Genomic DNA, 24,229 nt, shown 5'->3' on the forward strand with positions numbered 1-24,229 from the left:
CCACAAGTGGCTCTACTTTATCAGCAGCTTGGGGAGATTTTGTATGATTTATAGTATTTTTACATCTTTCCACTGTACTGGATACAGCTGCAAAACCACAGATTTCACATCACAAGACAGTTATGATAAACCTGATTCTGATTCTACATACAGAAAGCAAACGGTTCTGTTTGCATGTACAACTAGCCATACTAAACTAAATTTAAGTGCAGACTGGGTAAGCATAATGACAGCACAGCTTCAGACTAGAAGAAGAAAAAAGAATACATAGCCCTTTCACACCCACAAAAGACACAATATTCCTGAATCAAGAGCTTAATTGGCAGATGATTGCACCAAGACCTCAGCACCTATTTTGGGCAATGGATAATTACAATGTACCTTGGCATATTCAAATATAAGATAAACGTTGCACAAACTGGCTTAGTAAGAACATTTGGTTTTGGACGGGCTGCTCAATACCTGGGTTTGTGAGCTATTTGTTCTTGCTCTCCAAATGCACTAGCATTCAAAACCTCACGTACTGTATTGTATATCAATCACATTCATTAAAATGTGTATGATACAACAAGAAAAAATGATAATTGCAGTTAAAATACCTACATCATATGATACAATTAAGGGGAAGATGTCAAATACTAACGCTGATTGGGTCCAGTACTTTGACTGCCGCTTGGCTACCATCTAGCTTATTAGACACTTTGTAAACTTTTCCAAAGGTTCCTTTTCCAATTGTCTCTATTATTTCCCAGATGTCCGTAGGATCAGTCAGTGTCTCAAGTACAGTATGTTGATAGGAAGCCGCCATAAATCCTGAAAAAATAACTTTTGGAAAAATACAAAGAAAAAGAATTTCACGTAAGTGCCAAGGTTGATGAGACAGTTTTGGTTTTTTTTTTTCGCTGCATATATCTCAGAGAATAACTTAACATTTGAAACAAAATGAATGCTGACAGATACTTTTTTTTAAACTGAGCAGTTTTTCATAATTGTCTATCAAAAGCAATATTTCTCAAATTCGCTGCGAAGGTTACAATTACAAATGAGACACAAACTTATGATATTAGAGAAGCATCCAAACAGACAGTTGGCACATAATTGTAGATACAACAAATTAGACAAATGAAACCTTGTCAGCATAATTGGGGTATCTATCATAGGCTTGCACAACATATGTAGCAAGAGCTCCTAGTGAATTGTTGCCTGATTGCTGAGATCGATATATTTGGTCCCAGAGCCAAATGGACACTGATCTCATCCCAGGATTTTCCTACTCATGCCATGCAGTTTATGTGCCCGTATCAGTGAATAGTATCAGGAAAAGTACACTTCAGTGCCTTGTAGTATTCCACGGCCGCTGCAAAAATCTTGATCAATTCAACAACTATCATTGTGCAGAAGGCAACATAAAAGAGAGACATTTAGCTGAGGATCAAGGGAAAAGAGAATTAAAAATAATATATTAGTTACTAGTTTGGTGTATGTCCTAATTAAATAGATAAATGGCCTTGCTAATAATATTAAATATGCTCACCGTAAGAATTCAGTTTGATAAAAATATTAACACACTGCACCAAAGCTAGATGTGCAGTTAAAATAGGGAACAGTTACTACACCCTCACAAACTTTGTGTTTTGTTTCCTTTCCTATTTCACAAACACTATTTTTTGCAACAGGTTAGAAAACTTGACTAATTTACATCCAATTGTAGTAGTTTTGAAGAGTAATCACAATTGCACTGTGGGAAATGTAAAGGCCAATGTCCAACTGCGAGATCCAACAAACTGCATTGATAACAACCAGTCAGTCTGTTTTTAGAGAAGTTAATTCCCCTGATCATCAAAATAGCACCATAGGATTCACCTGTGGCATACCTGACCTCAGTTTAAAATGGCATCACACAAGTGACAATGTCAACCAAGCAGAACACCCCCAGTAAAGAACTTGTGCTTGAAATCCATTTTATAACTTGGAGATAATACCACAGTAGCAGCTAAGATCCCAATGATAAAAGAGGTCATTCTAAAATAATAAATGACTTCAGTTCCCACTGAACTGGACTCACTTTCAAGGACCCTTCTTCTCATGTTCTTGATACTTATTGCTAACTTGCTTATTAATATTTCTTGTCATATTTTCATTGTTTGTTAGGTTTTTTTTGCACATTGGTTGTAGTCCACCCAGATTCTATCATGTTTCCTGTATTTACTGTTATTGCCTGCAAGTTAACGAATCTCAGGGTTGTATATAGCGACACACACATACTTTGATAATATATTTACTTTGAATCTTGCTACAAGGACTCAGTCAATAAATATAGGCTTGCCTGTCTATGATTCATTGTTGTAAAACAAACCAAAATCTTTTTTGACAAGAAAAGTAATGTAAAAATAAACAAAAGTAAAAATAAGTGAAATTTGAATGTCATTTATTAACTCAAATAATGTCCATTTTTATTCATGAGAAATAACTGCATTGTCAAGTTTGAACTTTGAACGTGACATTGCTAAAATAGTAAGTCAAGTCTCCTTACCACAATTACATGAGCAACCCTGATGCAGTATTTACAACAATCCAGTAAATTTCTTAAAGATTTTCCTAGCTTTGACGAAAAGTGACCAAGTTTATTGACTTTCATGAATGCAAGGCTCCAATTTCATAGCCTTTGGGTTATTTGTTCAAACCATTAAGTTATTCTATAATTTATGAAAAGGTTATTACTTTACGAACCAATTGATTTGGCCGGCAGCTTGTTCTGGTTTATTAAATGTTTTATGTAATCTAATAAAATGCATGTCTCTAGGCTGAAATAACCAAATTCTTCTTTCTACTGGCTTGAAATTTGCATGACCCTGAACTGCAGCTGAGATGTAATTTATCAAAATCTAACAATTTTGCCTTATTAATGTGACAATTATTAAAACTGTATCTTATCTCTCAACTGATCCCCTTCCTATGTCCCAGGATAGAAACCACTGACGTGATTCATTATTCTTAATTTATATTAAAAATGTACAGAACATTTAAATTTTGGACCTTTTGCCAAAGCAAATTTTTTTTCATTTTAAAATGCAAAATAAACCATCAAATTAGGAATAAAACATTTTCCAAATCAATGAACTGATACTCAGCTAACCTCTCACTATACAGCCTTGAACTACTACCAAGTCTTGGGTATTCATTAAGTCTTTGAGCCAAGTATCTGGATGGATTTCTCATGCAGCCCTTCAAGTTTACAAAGCTCATGACCACCAATGTATAGATATCTGGGTTTAAGAAATTCTCCCTTACAGAATTCACAAATTACATCTCAAAAGTTTGAGATATGGAAAAAAGTTAATTCTCATAGAACGTGTGTAAAAAAGGTAAATAAAATTAACACTTTTTTTTTTCAATTTATGTTTCTTGATGCAATGAAACTGCTTTGCAGTGTGGAAAATCGCGACATAGTTTGACTTCTCGGAAAGCAACCCTCCCAAATAATGCAGTCACCACCTGAAGCCTTCTGTGATGCAAGTCATTTCAATGGGGTCACCAATTTTAAAGAATAAACTTACACAAGCTTATTGTAGATCAGAATATTTAGGTTTAAATAATTAATTACAGCTCTTCTATGTTTGTTATTTCCACATGTACTGAAATAGCAAACTTTATTTGTAGGCCCTGCCATATATTGAGGTACATTGAGGTAGTAAACAGAAAACAGAATGTGTAAGTGTTGCAGCTACAAGCGAAGTGCTGTGCAGTGCACTGGTAAGGTATGAGGGCTCTAATGAGAGAGATTGGAAGAACAAGAATTCAACTTTAACATACAAGAAGTCCATTCAAGAGTCTGATAACAGCAAGGTGGAAGCTGTCCTCCAGTCTGGTGGTCCAAATTTTCAACCTTTTGTATCGATTTCACAGCAAGCAAGTTGGGGATTGGGTTGGGGGAGAGAGGATGGCTGAGGTGGGAAGGGTCATTGTGATGCACCATCAATAACTCACTCTGAGACGTAAGGCGAGATATCGGCTTTTATTGACTGAAGAAGGAACCAGCAGTGAGTGACCATCATATTACATCCTGGAGAATGAGGCAGAGGATCAGACCTTGATCGCCTTTATACAGGGGCCTGTGGGAGGGGCCACAGGAGCAGTCAGAAGGGGGCGTGTCCAGACAGGCACATAGTTCACCACATTCACCCCCCTTTGTTTGAAAGAGTCCCCATGTGGCGAAGTTTCTTACAGGTCAAGTCTATCAGGTGGTCGAATCTGTCACTGCGATCTACGTAGCACCGGCTGTGATTGCACCGATGCCGGCAACATTGGTGATTGCACAGGAGACGGAGGTTGTGCTGGTTCCAGCTCATGCATGTGCGAGGCACCTGGTATAGAAATGTCATGAGGAGTCCATGTAGGGCCTGGTGAGCGCAGTGTCACCTCGGGTACAGGGTTCATAGTTACCGGAGAGTGTTCAGGGTAGTGGTCTGCTGCACCTGCGGGCGCCAGGTCGCAGATGGAGACTGTGTCCTCCCGCCCATCAGGTAAGACCACGTAAGCATACTGGGGGTTTGCATGCAGAAGGTGAACCCTCTCGACCAGCCGGGAGTATTTATTGCTCCTCACATGTTTCCGGAGCAGCACTGGCCCCGGGGACATCAGCCAAACTGGTAGAGTGACAGACTTCCTGGGAAAAGAGAATAGGAGTTTGTGAGGGGGGGGGCCACCATCCAACCACCTGGGCCCTCCAAGGGCTTGTGCTTGGCTCAATGATCCCCTCCCTGAGCAGCCACTGCACCGGTTTACAGTCGGGGTCAGGTTGGCGAACAGCGGCGGGGGAGGGACCTCGAGAGTGGAGAGACTGCAAGTGGTGTCAGTAGCGCAGCTGTCGTGTTGGATGGGATGTCTGTGGAATGCGACCCAGAAGCCAAATGGATCTTCTGACTTACTGGCCGTGTTGCGAGTCTGCAGCGTTGTACTGCGTCCGGGTGAATAAAACTCTTAGTGCCGCCCGTGTCAAACAGGCATCTAGTCCTGTGCCCCTCCACCCAGATGTCCATCATGGACCTTGCAAGTGGGTGTGGGGCGCTTTGGTCGAAGGTCACAGTGGCCAGAATTGAATCGCCATCGGGGTACCCGGTAAGCATCGGCAGGTCGGGGGCGGGGCGTGCTGACGTCGACAAAGATGGCCGCCCACATCTGGGGTACCCGGTAAGCATCGGAGGGTTGGGGGCGGGGCATGCTGACGCCGACAAAGATGGCCACCCACATCCGGGCATGCAAGATGGCGGCCCCCACGTTTCACCCGCAGCGCTGCACACCGCTTGTAGTTTAGACTTACAGACCTTGGCGAAATGGCCCCGCTTTCCGCAGCTAGAGCAGGTCGTTTCTCGCGCTGGACAGCGTTTACGAGGGTGTTTTTTGTGGCCACAGAAATAACAAAGCACAGGCTTCTGACGGGCCACCACCGTGGTTGGGTTCGGGGAGCTCGTGGAATCGAGACTGGCAGTGGCGATTTCGTTCACGGGAGTCGGCGGTGGCGGGGTCTGAGGTGTCCATGGAACCGGCGGGGAATTGCGCGACTGGACAGCGTCAGCATTGTGCAGAGCAGCTTCCAGAGCGTTGGCCGTCTCGATCGCCGAGCGCAAGGTAAGATTGGAGTGTTCCAGCAGTCGCTGGCGCATGTACACTGACCTCAGTCCCGTCACAAAGGCATCTCGCATTAGCAGCTCCGCATGCTGTTCTGCCGTGAGCGTCTTGCAGTCACAAGCTCGGACGAGTGTCTGTAGTGCTCGGAGAAACCCGGTGCTCGATTCTCCAGGCCGCTGTCGCCGGGTAGCTAAACGATGTCTTCCGTAGACGGTCTTCATCGGCCGCAGGTACTGTCTTTTGAGGGTGTCCAGTGCCCCATCATAGGTCGGCAGGTCCCAGATAATGGAATAAACTTTTGGGGTGACCCTCGAGAGGAGAATTCTGTACATAACAGCAGGGTCAGTCGCACGAAGCTCCGCCAAGTATGAGTGGAAGCATGCAAGCCAGTGTTCAAAGGCAAGAGCTGCTTCAGGGTCTTGAGGGTCCAAATCCAACCTTTCCGGACGTAAAACGGTTTCCATGTTTTAAAACATCCAGTCAATAAAATTGATGCACCATCAACAACTCACTCTGAGACGTAAGGTGAGATATCGGCTTTTATTGACTGAAGAAGGAACCAGCAGTGAGTGACCATCATATTACATCCTGGAGAATGAGGCAGAGGATCAGACTTCAATCGCCTTTATACAGGGGCCTGTGGGAGGAGCCACAGGAGCAGTCAGAAGGGGGCGTGTCCAGACAGGCACATAGTTCACCACACATTGATTACGTTGGCTGCTTTCCAGAGGCAGCAGGAAATAAATATGGAGTCAACAGAGGGTAGGCTGTTCCTTAGTGTTGCAAATAAAATTGTTATTGTTATTTTATTTTAGTTTGATTCATTTCAACTGTTTGCAGAGACCTACAGTGAGACATAGTTGGGAACAGTGAATTATTAACATCAATATTCTCTTTGTGTTTGGATGAGTACAATCCAGTCCTAATCAATCCACTTAATGGTTTGCCACCCATTATCACAGAAATAGGATGGTGTGACTTGAATGTTCCATCCTCAAATCTCAAACATCAAATGCAAAAAAATATAAGAGTTTCAAATGTTTGGATGAACACCACCAACTGAATGTTCCCTACAAGTCACATATCATCCTGACTTGGAAATATATCTCTGTTACTGAGACAAAACCATAGATCTGCCCTCCAAACATCTTCTCCAGTACCAAGGATATCTCACCATACTTCTCAAGGACAATTATGGACCTCATACTATATACTACCCTTATCTACAAGGTCCAAATGTCAAAAATTATATAGTTTAAATAAAGGAGAGTTCTGAGACTCATTAAGAAGTTTAGGATACTGCAGAAGGGCCAGCCCTTCCATGATTTCTTCTTATTACTCCAGGTATCATAATTTGAATCCTTTACCAGGTGAGACTGAGTCCAGAAATTGAAACACTTTTTAAATTAATCAGATTTGTAAGAGAAGTGGGGAAGGAAATGCATTTCTCTCCAAACAAAATTGTTACCACTGTTTGTCAAGGACAATCTTAGGCATGGTGATGCACCGTCAATAACTCTGAGACGTGGTTAAGGTAGGCTTTTATTGGCTGGAAGAAAGCACAAGCAGCAAGTGACCATCACACAACATCCTGGAGACTGAGGAAGGAGCTGTGCCTCTAATCGCCTTTATACCGCGGTGGGTCTGTGGGAGGAGCCACAGGAGCAGTCAGCAGTGGGGAGGGGCATGTCCAGACAGGTATATGTAGTTCACCACACATGGGAAGACCATGACCTATGTCTTACAGCACAGCACGTAACTAACGTGCATGAGAGAGGTATAGAAGGCAATGTCTGGGTGCAGGTGGATGGGACTAGGGAGATTAATGGTTCGGCACAAAACAGACAGGCTTTTTTTTCTAGTTGTTAAATTTTAAAAATGTCTTTTAATTTTAATATCTGAACATGAGGAGGTTCAAAGTGGCCTGACTTGTACAGCACTCCTGAGATGCAGAGTTCAGGAAAGCAAGGGGGTGTCCAACCAAGAGGCCAGGTAACTGCAGGATGTTCAAAGTTCTGCAGGTTATCTGTCATGCTAAACCACCGATTGGTCAAGGTCGACAACAATTTGAAGATGGTCTACACATTGAAGAAAATTATACAGGAGGTTCTGCAGGCAGGAGATTAATTAGTCAGGGAGTCAACTTAGCACAGGGACTGAAATTAGTAACTCCTGAATTACTGTGTATGTGAGATAAAGGAAAATTAGAAGACAAGGCATATCTAAAGAGATGGTGCTGGATGGGTTGCAGGAACTTATTTTTTTGCACAAAGTAGATCAGGTAACCATATACGAATATTTAAGGAGCAGTCACTCAGGGAACACTACAACACAGAAAAAGGCCCTTCCGCCCACCTATTCTGTGCCCAACCGTTAATCTGCCTAGTTTAATCAACCTACATCTGGAGCATAGTCCTCTGAACCCCTCTCATACAAGTTTGTTCATTCATTCGTTCTGTGTAGTATTGTATGACACGGGCGATCATGGTCTATCCTTGATCATGACTGATTTTGCTAAAATTTTCCACTGAAGTGGTCTGTCATTGCCTTCTTCTGCGTAGTGTCTTTACAAAATGGGTCACCCTAGCCATTACCATTACTCTTCAGAGATTGTCTGCCAGGTGTCAGTGGTCATATAACTAGGATTTGTGACATGCACCAGCTGCTAATCTGACCATCCACCACCTGCTGCCATGGCTTCATGAGACTTTGATCGGGCAGGGGGCTAAGCAGGGGCTACACTTTGCCCAAGAGTGACCATCAAGCTAGCAGAGGGAAGGAGCACATTACACCTCCTTTGGTAGAAACATACTTTCACCTTGCCACCCCACTCATCCATGTCCTTATCCAAACTTCTCTTAAATGTTGAAAATGACCCTGCATCCACCACTTGCGCTGGCAGCTCATTTCACACACTCATCATCCTCTGAGTGAAGAAGTTACTCGTCATGTTCACCTTAAACATTTCACCTTTCGCTCTTAATCCATGACCTCTAGTTGAAGTTTCACCCAAGCCCAGCGGAAAAAGTCTGCTTGCATTTACCTCATCTATACCTCTTGTAATTTTGTATACCTCGATCAAATCTTCCCTCAATCATCTACATTCTAGGGAATAAATTCCTAACCTATTCAACCTTTCTCTATAACTCAGGTCCTCAAGTCCTGACAACATCCTTATAGATTTTCTCCATATTCTTTCAATCTCATTGATACCTTTCTTGTAAGTAGGTGACCAAAATTGCACACATACCCCAAATTAGGTCTCACCCATATCTTATACAATTTCAATGTAACATTCCTTCTTCTGTACTCAATACATTGATTTAAGGCCAATATGCCAAAATATTTCTTTACAACCCTATCTAGATATGACACCACTTCCAAGAAATTATGGATCTATATTCTGAGATCTCTCTGTTCTACCACATTCCTCAGTGCCCTACTGCTCACCATGTAAGACCTACCGAGGTTGATCCTCCAAAGTGCAACCCTTCACACTTGTCTGCACTAAGTTCCATCTGCCATTTTTCAGCCCATTATTTCAGCTGATCCAGATCCCACTGCAAGCTTTGATAGTCTTCCTCACTGTCCATTATGCCCCCAATTACTGGAGTCATCCACAAATTTGCTCATCCAGTGTACCACATTATCATCCAGATTGTTGATTTAGGTGACAACCAACAAAGGACCCGGCCCCAATCCCTGCAGCACTCCACTGGTCACAGGCCTCCAGTTAGAGAGGTAACTCCAATTTAAAACCTCACCCTGAGTGCCAAATGACTGAACCTTCTTTGCAAAACTCCTATGTAGGACCTTGTCAAAGACCTTGCTAAGGTCCATGGAGTCAGCATCCACTGCGTCACCTTCATCAACTTTTCTGCTCACTTCAAAAAACATGACATACCATGCATGAAGTCACGCTGACTATCCTTAATCAGTCCTTGTTTATCTAAATACTTATATATTCAGTCCCATAGAACAACTTTTCCACTATTGATGTCAGGCACACCGACCTATAATTTTCCATTTTATTCTTGAGCATTTCTTAAACAGTAGAGCAATATTAGCTATCCTCCAATCCTCCAGCACCTCACCCATGGCTAAAGATGTTTTAAATATTTCTGCTAGGGCCCCTACAATTTCTGCAATAGCCTCCCACAGAGTCTGAGGGAACAGCTTCTCAGACATTGTGGATTTATCCATCTTAATTTGCCCCGAAGACATCAAACACCTCCTCCTCTCCAATCTGTATAGGGTCCATGACCTCACTGTTGCATTGCCTCACATCTGTAGACTCAGTGTCCATCACCCGTGTAAATACAGACCAAAAAAAATTATTCAAGACCTCCCCCATCTCTTTAAGCTCCACACAGCAATTATCACTCTGATCTTCTAGAGAACCAATTTTGTCCCTTACTACCTTTTTGCTCTAAAATATCTGTAGAAGCCCATGGGATTCTCCTTCATCTTGTTTGATGCAACAACTTCATCTCCTCTTTTAGCCTCCTGATTATTTTCTTAAGTCAGAATCAGAATCAGGTTTATTATCACTGGCATGTGGCACGAAATGTATTAAATTAGCAGCAGCAGTTCAATGCAATACATAGTATAGAAGAGAAAAAATAATAAATAATGTTTTTTAAAAATCAATAACAATACACGTATATTGAATAGATTAAAAAACATGCAAAAAACAGAAATACTGAATATTAAAAAAAGTGAGGTGGTATCCAAGGGTTCAATGTCCATTCAGAAATTGGATGGCAGAAGGTAAGAAGCTGTTCCAGAATTGCTGAGTGTGTGCCTTCAGGCTTCTATATCTCCTACCTGATGGTAACAGTGAGAAAAGGGCATGCCCTGGGTGTTGGAGGTCCTTAATAAAGAATGCTGCTTTTCTGGGACACCACTCCCTGAAGATATCATAGGTACTTTGTAGGCTAGTACCCATGATGGAGCTGACTAGATTTACAACCTGCTCCAGCTTTTTTGGGCCCTGTGCAGTGGTCCCCCCATACCAGACAGTGATGCAGCCTGTTAGAATGCTCTCCATGGTACATCTAGAGAAGTTTTTGAGTGTATTTGTTAACATGCCAAATCTCTTCAAACTCCTAATAAAGTATAGCTGCTGTCTCGCCTTCTTTATACCTACTGTACATCGATATGCTGGGACCAAGTTAGATCCTCAGAGATCTAGACACCCAGGAACGTCAAACTGCTCACTCTCTCCATTTCTGATCCCTCTATCAGGATTGGTATGTGATCCTTCATCTTAACCTTCTTTAAGTCCACAATCACTCTTCTGTCTTATTGACATTGAGTGCCAGGTTGTTGCTGTGGTACCACTGCACTAGTTGGCATATCTCACTCCCATACGCCCTCTCGTCACCACCTGAGATTCTAACAACAACAGTCGTATCATCAGCAAATTAATAGATGGTATTTGAGCTATGCCTAACCAGACAGTCACGTGTATACAGAGAGTAGAGCAGTGGGCTAAGCACACACCCCTGAAATGCTTGATCATCAATGAGGAGGAGATGTTATCACCAATCCTCACAGACTGTGGTCTTCCAGTTAGGAAGTCGAGAATCCAATTGCAGAAGGAAGAACAGAGGCCCAGGCTCTGCAACTTCTCAATCAGGGTTGTGGGAATGATGGTATTAAATGCTGAGCTATAGTCGATGAAAAGCATCCTGACATAGGGGTTTGTTTTGTCCAGGTGGTCTAAAGCCATGTGGAGAGCCACTGAGACTGCATCTGCCATTGACCTATTGTGGCAGTAGGCAAATTACAATGGGTCCAGGTCCTTGCTAAGGTAGGAGTTCAGTCTAGTCATGACCAACCTCTCAAAGCATTTCATCACTGTCAATGTGAGTGCTACTAGGTGATAGTCATTAAGGCAGCTCACGTTATTCTTCTTAGGCACTGGTATAATTGTTACCTTTTTGAAGCAAGTGAGAACTTCCACCCGTAGCAGTGACAAGCTGAAAATACTCCCACTAGCTGGTTGGCACTGGTTTTCAGAGTCTTACCAGGTACTCCATTGGGACCTTCCACCTTGCGAGGGTTCACTCACTCTAAAGACAGCCTAACATCAGCCTCTGAAACAGAGATCACAGGGTCATCAGGTGCAGCAGGGATCTTCACAGCTGTAGTTGTATTCTCCCTTTCAAAGCGGGCACAGAAGGTGTTGAGTTCATCTGGTAGTAAAGCATTGCTGCCATTCATGCTATTGGGTTTCACTTTATAGGAAGTAATGTCTTGCAAACCCTGCCAGAGTTGCAATGCATCCAATGTCACCTCCAACCTTGTTCAAAATTGTCTCTTTGCCCTTGAAATAGCCCTCCGCAAATCATACCTGGTCTTCTGGTACAGGCCTGGGTCACCAGACTTGAATGCCACAGATCTGGCCTTTAGCAGACGACGTACCACCTGGTTCATCCATGGCTTTTGGTTTGGGAATGTACAGCAAGTCTTTGTAGGTACACACTCATCCACACAGGTTTTAATGAAGTCAGTAACAACTGCAGTATACTCATACAGTTTCGAAGATGAATCCCTGAATAGTCCAGTCAACCAATTCAAAGCAGTCCTGTAGGTAATCCTGTGTTTCCCTTGTCCGTACCTTCTTGGTCCTCACTACTGGTGCTGCAGTCTTCAGTCTCTGCCTATACTCAGGGAGTAGAAGTACAGCCATGTGATCAGACTTCCCGAAATGAGGACGTAGAATAGCACTGTAGGCATTCTTGATGGTGGTGCAGCAGTCCAGTGTGTTGTTTCCTCTGGTATTGCAAGTGATCTGTTGATGGTAACTGCTTAGTGATTTTTTCAGACTGGCCTGGTTACGATCTCCCAAAACTCCCAAAAAGTGTTCTCTTTCATTTGTTATACTCCATGAATACTCCATTTGTTCCTGGCTGCCAATACCTGCTACAAACCTCCTTCTTTTTCTTAACCTGGGCCTCATTATTTCTTGAAAACCAAGTTTCTATAAATCTGTTATCACTGTCTTTCATTATGACAGGAAAATTACAAACTCTGTTCTCTCAAAATTTCACTTTTGAAGACCTCCAATTTACCTAGTACATAACATATCCCAATCCACACTTGTCAGACCCTTGCTAACATATTCCAAATTGGCCTTTCTCCAACTTAGAACCTCAATCCAAAGATCAGACCTATCCTTTTCCCATAATTACCTTGAAACTAACGGCATTATGATCACGAGATGCCAAGAGCCCCCCCCCCCCCCCCAAACACAAACCTCTATCACCTGCCCTGTCTCATTCCCTAACATCAAATCTCTCTCTCTCTCTCTGGTTGGGACTTCTCAATGCTGATTGAGGAAACTTTCCTGAACGTATTTGACAAACTCTTTCCCATCCAGCCCTTTTACAGGTATAGGAGCCCCAGACAATTTGTGGAAAGTTAAAATTACCTACAATTACAGCCCTCTGCTTTCTTGCAACAGTCTGCAATCTCTCTACAAATTTGCTCCTCTAAATCCCATGGACTGTTGGGTGGGACTACAACATAATCCCATTAACATGGTCATCCCTTTCTTATTCCTTAATTATACCCATAAAGCCTCACTAGACAAGCTCTCCAATCTGTCCTGATTGAGCACTGCTGTGAAATATTCCTTGACTAGTAATGCCATCCCACCCCTTTAATCACTCCCCCTCTATCATGTCTAAAATAACAGAACCCCAGAACACTAAGTTGCCAGTCCTGCCCTTCCTGCAACCAAGTCTTAATGATAGCTCCAAAGTCATAATTCCATGTGCTGATCCATGCCCTAAGCTCATTTGTGTTTCCTACAATACTCCTTGCATTGAAGTATACACAGCTCAGAACGTTAGATGTGCCATGCTCAGCCTTCTGATTCCTGATCTTATATGTAGGCTTACAAACATCACTCTCCACAACATTTCACTATCTCTTCTGCTGTTTCGGTTCCCCCACCCCTTTGCAGCTCTAGCAAACCTTCCCATTAGAATATTGGTTCAAATACAGAACAACCCTTCAGTACAAATCCCACCTGTCCTGGAAGAGAGTCCAATGATCCAAAAATATGAAGCCCTCCCTCCCTAACTAGCTCCTTAGCTACATGTTAAACTGCATGATTTTCCTACTTCTGGCCTCACTAGCACATGGCATGGGTAGCAACTTGAAATCACAACCCTGGGAGTCCTGTCCTTTAACTCACTCCCTGAATTTACTTTGCAGGACCTCATCACCCATCCTACCTACCCATGTCTTTGATAAATCTACAGAATAACAAGTAGAACAAAATCAATGAAAGAATATCACCCCCCCCCCCAACCATTGAGCACATCTACATGAAAGACTGCTGCAAGAAAGCAGCATCCATCATCAGGGATCTCCACCACCCAGGGCATGTTCTCTTTTTACTGCTGCCATTAGGAGAAGATACAAGAGCCTCAGGACTCTCACCACCAGGGTCAGGAACACTTACTATCCCTCAACCATCAGGCTCTTGAACCAAAAGGAATAACTTCACTCAATTTTACTTGCTCCATCATTAAAATGTTCCCAGAACCAATAAACCCACTTTCAAAGATTCTTCATCTCATGTTCTCAATATTTATTGATTATTGTTTCTCCCTTTTTAAATTTGCACAGTTTGATATCTTCTGTACCCTGAATGCCCCAGATGGGTGGCCTTTCATTGATTCTGTTATCTCTATGGATTTACTGTATGCTTGCAAGAAAATGAAGTGAAGGGTTGTGTATGGTGACATAACCGTATGTTGATAACAAACTTATTTTGAATTTTGATTGGTATCAATGTGGTCCACGACCTCTGGCTGCTCACCCTCCCATTTAAGAATGCTGCGGGCTCAACCTGAATTGTCCCTGAGCCCAGTACCAGGGCGGTAACAAACCATCCAGGAACCTCATCCTCATCCACACAACCTCCTTTTTGTTTCCCAAATCAAGAACTGCCTTTTCACTACAGCCTATCCCTTCCACCCCACTTCCAATCTGAGCCATAGAGCCAGATTCAGTGCCAGAGACCTGCCTTCTGCAGCTTCTCCCTGGCAGGTCGCCCTACCAGGCTATCCAAAGCAGCACACTTATTATTGAGGGGAATGGCCACAGGGGTACCTTGCACTGACTACTTATTGCTTTTCTCTCTCCTGACAGGTAACTGCCTCATACAACTTAGAAATGACTACCTCCTTTACAGTAAAATCCCCTCAAACTCTTAATGAAATATAACCGATGCCGCACCTCCTTTGTAGCTGCATTGATATATTGGGTCCAGGACAGATCCTCAGAGATATTAACACCCAGGAACTTCTATCTATCACCTCCTCATCCTCCCAAATGAGTTGAAGGTTATTGAACTGCAACTCTAGTTCCTTAATAAGGAGATACAGCTCGGTGCACTTCATGCACATATAATTATTGGGGATACTGGAGGCTCACAAAGTTCCCACATCTCACACAAGGAACATACCACAAACTCTGGACCCATTCTCAGTGCACTAGCTACATACTAACAGGAAAAAAAACACTTATTGGAAACTTACTTAGAACCCGCGTCTGTGCTTGTCCAAGCCCCATTCCAACAAGGGCCACTCCACTTACACCTCTCTTCCCTTTATTGGCTCAAATAAAACTCTCCCAACGAGAAGCGCAATTTTCAAATGGCTCCCACCCTGTAAGTGATTCCCTCACACGCTACTTCAAAAGTGTTAGTATTAGCAGATAAAATGTTGCACATGGATATAGAAGCAGGAATGAGCCCTATAGACCTGCTTCTCTGTCATTGAATAAAATTGAGGCCGGTCTGATCTTGGCCTCACTTTCCATATACCTTCCACTCCTACTCAGCTAAAAATCTATCTTGGCCTTGAACATGTAATAAATTGGTTCAAGCTGGAAGAGGTAGAAGGTAGTGTTTCTCAGAGTCAGTGCAAGAATCACAACTTTTAAAAAATTTACAGAGTGTACACAACAGAATTTCAAAATTTTCAGTTGATATAGATTTCGGAGGTGTGCGTAAGAACAAGTAGGACAGCAAAAGAATGCAAGTGAATGTGGACGAACAGAATGAGCCGACAAGCGGCAAATTAAATTTAATACAGAGAAGTGTCAAGTGATGTGCTCTGGCAAAAAGAACAATGAGAAACATTATAGCCTTAATTATAATGTTCTAAAGAATGTAGAAGAATAGAGGGACAGTTGCCTACATGGTCATTAATCTTTGAAGTGGCAGGATATTGAGAGAATGAATGATAAAGCAGATCACATCCCAAACCTCATGAAAAGAAGCAGAACAGAGGGAGATTATGTGGAGGTTTCAATTAATAAAAAAGGTTAACCCAAAGTGGTGTTCAATCATCATCATTACACTTCAGAGATGACATGAACATGGGAAAGAGTTCAGAAAATATATGTTGTAAGGATGTGGGAGTTCAGCTGAAAGGTGAGATTGGTAAAACTAGGCTTAATCTCATGGTAGAGTGGTACAGAAACAGGTCACTGGGCCAGCCATGCCCCTGCTGATCATCAAGCTCCCATTTCCACCAACACCAATTTGTATTCTCCGATCAACTTCTCTCCCAGATCCTACCAATCACTAGAGCGACTGAAGAGCAACCAATTACACTATGAACTGATATGTGTTCGAGATGCAGGAGGAAACTGGAGCACTTGGAGAAAACCCATCTGGGCACAGCCAGTACTGTGCGTCAACTCCACAGAGACAGCATCAGATGTCTGGACTGAACCCATTGCAGTTCTTCTGTCACTGTGCTGCCCCTGTTTGGAGCAAGGAAGGCTGTGTGGATATTTGTTAAGAGTACAGGGTCACAAAGGCTTTAGTTAGACTGTTCCCGTGAACATGTTTCATGATTTGCACCATATGTTTAGAATAATAGGCAAACAGATATGGAGGAGTCCATAAAAACAGACTGACTTTAATCTAAAACTCTCCAGTTTTCATCATCTTTGCAAGTAAAGTTCTTCAGGTTTTATCAGATAGACAGTTGAGAAAATACATTTTGTTAAGATGACAGAACAGGGAATGAGACCGTCTGGAATGCTGTACAAAGAAAAGACCCATGGGCCAAATGAAGACAATGTGGACTGTGCAGACAAGCCTATGGGATAAATGGAAGTTTGAAAAAATATATACATATTTGATTTAAAATTTTAATTAGAAATGTTTATTTGACTTAACTTTCCTCCAAACACATATTCTAATCATCTACAGTTTCCAAAAATAATATATATTACCATGGTGCTTAATGACAAATCTTGTGAAAATCCAACTGTTAATAAAAAGTAACAATACAGCATTGGTGCATTAATAACAGCAAACAAAAGTGTTTATTTAAACAATTGTTCACTCTTTTTCCTCGAGTTATCTCCAGGGTAACAAGTAACCCAGGAGGACTGAATGTTGATCTCACTAATAAATTATTCATATCACATTGTGAACCTTTTTAAACTATTCAAACATATAATTAACCTGTTAATGACAAAGCAGGGGACTAGATTTGTACACATTAATGAATATTCATTTATGGAATTTAGGGTTATAAATAAATAATCACAAGTTTAATGTTTACTCATTAATATTCATGAATTGATCAAATAAATAAATATTTCATTACTTTATTTAAAAAATGAGTTACAACAAACATGAAATTCTTAGATCAAAGATAATTTTTTTATCTGTTATTAATATAATTGACTTGAATGTAATTTTCTAGTTTGTGAAATGACAAGTGGTTAATTTGTACCTCCTGCTTCCTACCACACCCAAAAACGTAGCATTGTCAGAAGAATTAATACTTCATTTGCATCCTCTAAGGTACAAATGTACCCTCTAAGGTATATTCAGTTCTTCCAGTTAAGATGGTGCCAACGAACATATGCGACAGCTTTCTGGTGGTCAAAAAGCTAAGAAACCCAACTAAAAATATCACGAGGTAAATTGTGTTAAATTTTCGACAGAAGCAGTGAAGGGGCAAGCACTGGTGAAGTGAGTTTGGGGGATGAGCCAAGATGGTGTGTCGCAGAATCATTGTAGATGGCGTTCCAGTGCCCGTATAGAAAAGGGGCTAGACTGTGCAGGCACGTGAAGTAGAGCTCCAAAGGTTTAAAAAAAGACCACCATATACAGCGGCCATCGTCGGAGTGGACTGAGTCAGAGTGGGACGGCTTTGGCTCAACAGGCTTTGGTATGAACAGGCAGAGGCAAGGATAAGTTCTGCTAGGTTTTGTTTTGTTTGTTTCGAGTAGAGGGAATGTCAGGCAGGATGTTGCAATCCTCCTCTTGCAGGAAGTGGGAAGTCAGAGAGACCTCTGGTGTCCCTGACAACGACACCTGCAAGAAGGGCATCCAGCTGCAGCTCCTAACAAACTGCGTTAGGAACTGGAGCAGGGGCTGGATGACCTCCGGATCATTCGGGAGAATGAGGAGTTTATAGATAGTAATTTCAGGGAGGTAGTTACGCCAAAGGAGCAGCGCACGAGTAATTGGGTTACCGTCAGGCGAGGGAAGAGGAAAGGGCAGGCAGAGCAGGGCTCCCCTGTGGCCATTCCCTTCATCAACAAGTATACAGATTTGGATACTGTTGGGGGGGGGGGGGGTGACTTACCTGGGACAAGCTGCAGCAGCCGGATCTCTGGTTCAGCAGTGCAGAAGGGAGAGTGGAAGAAGAGGAGAGCGGTAGTGATAGGGGACTCGATAGTTAGAGGTACAGACAGGAAGTTCTCTGGTCGTGACAGAAACTCCCGGATGGTTTGTTGCCTCCTGGGTGCCAAGGTCAGGGATGCCTCTGATCGCGTGCACAGCATTCTGAAGTGGGAGGGTGATCAGTCAGATGTCATGGTACACATCGGTACCAATGATGTAGGAAGAAAGAGTGAGGTCCTGAAGAGTGAGTATAGAGAGCTTGGTAGGAAGTTAAAAAGCAGGACCTCGAGGGTGGTAATCTCAGGATTGCTTCCTGTGCCATGTGCCAGTGAGGGTTAGAATAGGATGCTCTGGAGGACGAACACGTGGCTGAGGAACTGGTGTAGGGGGCAGGGTTTTAGATTTCAGGGTCATTGGGACCTTTTCCGGGGCAGGTGGGACCTGTACAAGAGAGACAGGTTACACCTGAACTACAGGGGGACCAATATCCTTGCGGGGAGCTTTGTTAGTGCTGTTGGTGGGGGGGGGGGGGGTTAAACTAGATTCGCAGGGGTTGGGAACCAGAGTGCCAGAGCAGATAGTGGAGTGGGGCTGAAAATAAATGATGTTAAAAGTTCATGCAAAGTTATGAATAGAAGGGTTGTGTGTGGTGGTAATAATCTTCTGAGGTGTGTCTACTTCAATGCGAGGAGTATTGTGGGGAAGGCTGACAAGCTGAGGGCATGGACTGGCACATGGAATTATGACATTGTAGCTATTTGTGAAACTTGGCTACAGGAGGTACAGGACTGGCAGCTTAATGTTCCAGGGTTCCGATGTTTCAGACATGATAGAGGCAGAGGGATGAAGGGCGGGGGGGGGGGGGGGGGGAATGACATTGCTAGTCAGGGAAAATGTTCCAGCAGTGCTCAGGCAGGACAGATTAGAGGGTTTATCTACTGAGGCCATATGGGTGGAGCTGAGAAACAGGAAAGGTATGGCCACACTAATGGGGTTGTATTATAGACCAGCCAATAGTCAGTGAGAATTGGTGAAGAAATCTGCATAGAGATAACAGACAACTGCAGAAAACATAAAGTTGAGATAGTAGGGGATTTTAATATTCCTCATATTGATTGGGACTCCCATACTATTAAAAGTCTAGACGGGCTAGAGTTTGTAAAATGTGTTCAGGAAAGTTTTCTAAATCAATATGTAGAGGTACCAACTAGAGAGGATGCAATATTAGATCTCCTATTAGGAAATGAGTTAGGACAGGTGACGGAAGTGTGTGTAGGGGAACACTTTGGTTCCAGTGATCATAACACCATTAGTTTCAACTTGATCATGGATAAAGATAGATCTGGTCCTCGGCTTGAGGTTCCAAACTGGAAAAAGGCCAAATTTGAAGAAATGAGAAAGGATCTAAAAAGCATAGATTGGGGCAGGTTGTTCTCTGGCAAGGATGTGATTGGTAAGTGGGAGGCCTTCAAAGGAGAAATTTTGAGAGTGAAGAGTTCCTGTCAGGATAAAAGGCAAAGTGAATAAGAATAAGGAACCTTGGTTCTCAAGGGATATCAGAACTCTGATAGAGAAGAGAGAGGTGTATGATATGTATAGGAAACGGAACAAATAAGGTGCTTGAGGAGTATAAAAAGTGCAAAAAAATACTTAAGTAAGAAATCAGGAGGGCTAAAAGAAGATATGAGGTTGCTTTGGCAGTCAAGGTGAAGGATAATCCAAAGAGCTTCCACAGGTATATTAAGAGCAAAAGGATAGTAAGGTATAAAATTGGAACTCTTGAAGATCAGAGTGGTCAGCTATGTATGGAACCAAATGAAATGGGGGAGATATTAAATCGTTTTTTTTTGTGTCTGTATTTACTAAGGAAACTGGCATGGAGTCAATGGAAATGAGGCAAACAAGTAGTGAGGTCATGGAACCTATACAGATTGAAGAGGAGGAGGTACTTGCTATCTTGAGGCAAATCTGAGTAGAAAAATCCCCAGGACCTGACAGGGTATTCCCTGAGACCTTGAAGGAGACTAGTGTTGAAATTGCAGGGGCCCTGGCAGATATATTTAAAATGTCGGTATCAATGGGTGAGGTGCCAGAGGATAGGAGGATAGGTCATGTTGTTCCACTGTTTAAAAAAGGCTCTAAAAGTAATCCAGGAAATTAAAGGCCGGGAAATTTGACATCAGTAGTAGGCAAATTATTGGAAGGAGTACTAAGAGATAGGATCTATAAATATTTGGATAGACAGGGACTTATTAGGGAGAGTCAACATGGCTTTGTGCGTGGTAGGTCATGTTTAACAAATCTATTAGAGTTTTATGAGAAGGTTACCAAGAAAGAGGATGAAGGGAAGGCAGTAGATGTTGTCTACATGGACTTAAGCAAGGCCTTTGACAAGGTCCTGCATGGGAGGTTAGTTAGGAAGATTCAGTCGTTAGGTATACATAGTGAGGTAGTAAATTGGATTAGACATTGGCTCAATGGGAGAAGTCAGAGAGTGGTAGTGGAGGCCTGTGACTAGTGGTGTGCCACAGGGATCAGTGCTGGGTCCATTGTTATTTGTCATTATAGCAATAATCTGGATGATATCCAGATTATAAATTGTAAATCAGAGCATTGAGTACAGGAGTTGGGATGTAATGTTAAAATTGTACAAGGCATTGGTAAGGCCGAATTTGGAGTATTGTGTACAGTTCTGGTCACCGAATTATAGGAAGGATATCAACAAGATAGAGAGAGTACAGAAAAGATTTACTAGAATGTTACCTGGGTTTCAGCACCTAAGTTACAGGGAAAGATTGAACAAGTTAGGTCTTTATTCTTTGGAGCATAGAAGGTTGAGGGGGGGACTTGATAGAGGTATTTAAAATTATGAGGGGGATAGATAGAGTTGATGTGGATAGGCTTTTTCCATTGAGAGTAGGGGAGATTCAAACAAGAGGACATGAGTTGAGACTTACGGGGCAAAAATTTAAGGGTAACATGAGGGGGAATTTCTTTACTCAGAGAGTAGTAGCTGTGTGGAATGAGCTTCCAGTAGAAGTGGTAGAGGCAGATTAAGTATTGTCATTTAAAGCAAAATTGGATAGGTACATGGACAGGAAAAGAATGGAGGGTTATGGGCTGAGTGCAGGCCAGTGGGTCTAGGCGAGAGTAAGCGTTCAGCATGGACTAGAAGGGCCGAGATGGCCTGTTTCCATGATGTAATTGTTATATGGCTATATAATGTGGTAAATTGGATCAGCAAAGTTGCTGAAGATACAAAGATTGGAGGTGTAGTGGACAGTGGGGAAGGTTTTCAAAGCTTGCAGAGGGATTTGGACTAGCTCGAAAAATGGGCTGAATTTGGAGTATTGTGTGCAGTTTTGGTCACCAAATTACAGGAAGGGTATTAATAAGGTTGAAAGAGTGCAGAGAAGGTTTACAAGGATGTTGCTGGGACTTGAGAAACTGAGTTACAGAGAAAGGTTGAATAGTTTAGGACTTTATTCCCTGGAGCGTAGAAGAATGAGGGGAGATTTGATAGAGGTGTATAAAATTATGATGGGTATAGAGTGAATGCAAGCAGGCTTTTTCCACCGAGGCTAGGGGAGACAAAAACCAGATGACATGGGTTAAGGGTGAAGGGGGAAAAGTTTAAAGGGAACATGGGGGGGGGGGTTGGCTTCTTCACACAGACAGTGGTGGGAGTGTGGGATGAGTTGCCAGATGAAGTGGTAAATGCGGGCTCACTTTTAACAGTTAAGGAAAACTTGGACAGGTACATGGATGAGAGGTGTTTGGAGGGATATGGTCCAGGTGCAGGTCAGTGGGGCTAGGCAGAAAAATGGTTCAGCACAGCCAAGAAGGGCCAAAAGGCCTGTTTCTGTGCTGTAATGTTCTATGGTTCTGCAAGTCTCCCCTCCTCCTCAAGAATTTAAAACAACGAACGTTTTCTTATTTTTCCGTTTCAAAGGAAGATCACCGATTTAATACATTTGCCTCTATTTCTCTCTCCACAGGCGCTGCCTGATCGACGGCATATCGCCCCGTTACTTTAAAAAAAATCTTGCGCACACTGCCTACTCCGATGGGTTCAAACCGGCTTGGTTTTGTCCTGAGAACTCACTATTGAGGGGTAGGAGTGGATGGTCTTTTAGGACGTTACATTGATTAATACGCAAAGGTCGATGCAGTTCAGGTGATCCCCAGAAGCCTCTAATTACGGACTGACATTTGGGCCGGGAGGGCAAAGGAACTCAGTTTAAGGAAACACTAATGAAAATCTAAGTTATTAAGACAACTTACCCTCCTCTGGGAGACTCTTGCTGGACAGGTTCTCAATGTTAAAATGTAAACAAACCATTAACCTCGGAAAGAGGATTGTGCTGGATTTGAGAGCTTACGAGAGAGCGTGAGGGGGTTCTCGGGGCGCTGCCCGCTTGTCCAGTCCGCGCTCCCAGGGCTTTCCACCGCGAACCAGCGGAAACCGAACACTTTCGTTAGGCGTGAGCAGCGATTCCAGGGTCAGCTTGCATCCGGCACGTCTTTTCCACTTGATCGCCTGTAGCGGCTGCCTGCCAAGTGAACTCTTTCAGTATCACTTTAATAATTCACCAGAAACTGGTGTGTCTTTTTGTTCGACAAAGAATTAACCAAAGCTACTGTGAACTGGAGAAATAATTCTGCGAATTTTTTTTAAAAAACTGGAAAAACGTATAAATTACAAAAATCACAGTTGGGCGGCATAATGGCAATTTTTTACTCGGGGTCAGTCAGGTTTCTGGGACCTCTTCCGTCTTGTTTGAGCATCCATACAAAATTGAACACCGAATTTAGCGCGGAAAATCCTGAATGCACAGCTGTAAAACATGGATTAGATAAGTGAGGTATTTGAAGTAATTGTGTTACGTGCATGAAGGACTAAGTATAATCTGGGTGTTTTACCTTCTAGAGATTTATCCGAAGATTGCAAGTACAATACAACTAAAAGTACCTGTTTTTGCATTTGCCTAAGTGGCCTACATTACATAATGTAAACTAAATAACAAACTCTCAAGTTTTTAATTCTAAGAATATTTTATGTTAATTGCTTAAAATGTTTGGAGTATGAACTATTGGCTTCAAGTTTTTTTGAAGTTCCTTGTATAACAAACATGTAAACTACATTGACAGTGGGATCAATGCAGTTTTCATATTACTTTTGGGTAATAAATAAGAACAGGATTTGGCCTTTGAGCCAACTCAGTCATTCTTTAAGATCATGGCTGATTTAACAATTCAGGAGCATTCTCTGGCACTATCCCCATATCTCTTGAATCCCTTCACACTCATTGGTTTCTTGTTGAATAAAACTCAGTGACTGAGGCTCCCCAACCCTCTGATAATTACAAATGTTCAGCAGACTCTACTTGAAGCAATTTCTCCTTCTCTCAGTCCTAATTAATCAACCTCATATTCTGAGACTATGTCTTCTATTTCTCGACTCTGCAATCAGGGAAAGCAAGCTCCCTGCCTTCTGTCTGTTGAGCTGTGTGAGAGTTTCATAAGTTTCAATGACTCTCGTTCTGAATTTCAAAGACAGCTGGTCAAGCATGTCAGATCTCAACTCATGACAAACCTGCGATCCCTGTTATCTTTTGAATTATTCCCGCTTTGGCAAATATATCAATTTTTAGCTCGGGCTGCTTAGATGTATACTTCAGATGTTGAGTAACCAAGGCGGTGTATAATTGCAATCATACATCTTTACTCTTGTATTCAAATCCTCTTATAATAAATAAGGACAAGATACAAACTGCGGATGATAGAATTAGGACTGATGCAGGGTCACAATCCGAAATATTGACAACTCCTTTTCTCCGCACGTGCTGCTCAACCATCTGAATTCCTGCAGCACAGATATTCCCAATGTGGGGTCCACAGACCCTTCGGTCAAAGGTAGTG

General features: G+C 42.5%; 2 protein-coding genes across 13 annotated transcripts in view; both read right to left on the reverse strand.

Moving 5' to 3' along the window:
- The window catches only part of myo3b (myosin IIIB), a 481,967-nt gene extending 459,117 nt beyond the window's left edge, over nt 1-22,850 (reverse strand). For 9 of the 11 annotated variants that reach the window (XM_059966610.1, XM_059966606.1, XM_059966605.1 and 6 more), the window contains exons 1-2: nt 22,592-22,850; nt 644-825 (exon numbers count right to left, since the gene is read on the reverse strand). In XM_059966610.1, the coding sequence (XP_059822593.1) occupies nt 644-825; nt 22,592-22,649 (240 nt within the window). In that variant the 5' untranslated portion in view covers nt 22,650-22,850. The remainder of the gene's footprint in view (nt 1-643; nt 826-22,591) is intronic. The other 2 variants (XM_059966608.1, XM_059966611.1) reach the window with 2 other exon arrangements.
- LOC132392216 (uncharacterized) lies at nt 3,613-6,296 on the reverse strand. 2 transcript variants are annotated; one of them, XM_059966056.1, is made up of 2 exons: nt 5,674-6,296; nt 3,613-4,666 (listed from the first exon to the last, which is right to left on the reverse strand). In XM_059966056.1, the coding sequence occupies exons 1-2, from the start codon at nt 6,090-6,092 to the stop codon at nt 4,255-4,257; spliced, it is 831 nt and encodes a 276-aa protein (XP_059822039.1). In that variant the 5' UTR covers nt 6,093-6,296; the 3' UTR covers nt 3,613-4,254. The 2 variants fall into 2 exon arrangements, with proteins under 2 accessions (XP_059822039.1, XP_059822038.1); XM_059966055.1 differs by having other exon boundaries at nt 5,325-6,296.
- Nucleotides 22,851-24,229: the final 1,379 nt, after the last annotated feature.

Source organism: Hypanus sabinus, chromosome 4 (assembly GCF_030144855.1).
Source record: "Hypanus sabinus isolate sHypSab1 chromosome 4, sHypSab1.hap1, whole genome shotgun sequence".
NCBI lineage: Eukaryota > Metazoa > Chordata > Chondrichthyes > Myliobatiformes > Dasyatidae > Hypanus > Hypanus sabinus.

Coding starts and splice junctions, on each gene's coding strand:
- LOC132392216 (XM_059966055.1), bottom strand. CDS start 6,092: ATGGAAACCGTTTTACGTCCGGAAAGGTTGGATTTGGACCCTCAAGAC. Junction 4,667..5,324: donor AGCGGGGCCATTTCGCCAAG/GTCTGTAAGTCT, acceptor CTCTTTTCCCAG/GAAGTCTGTCACTCTACCAG.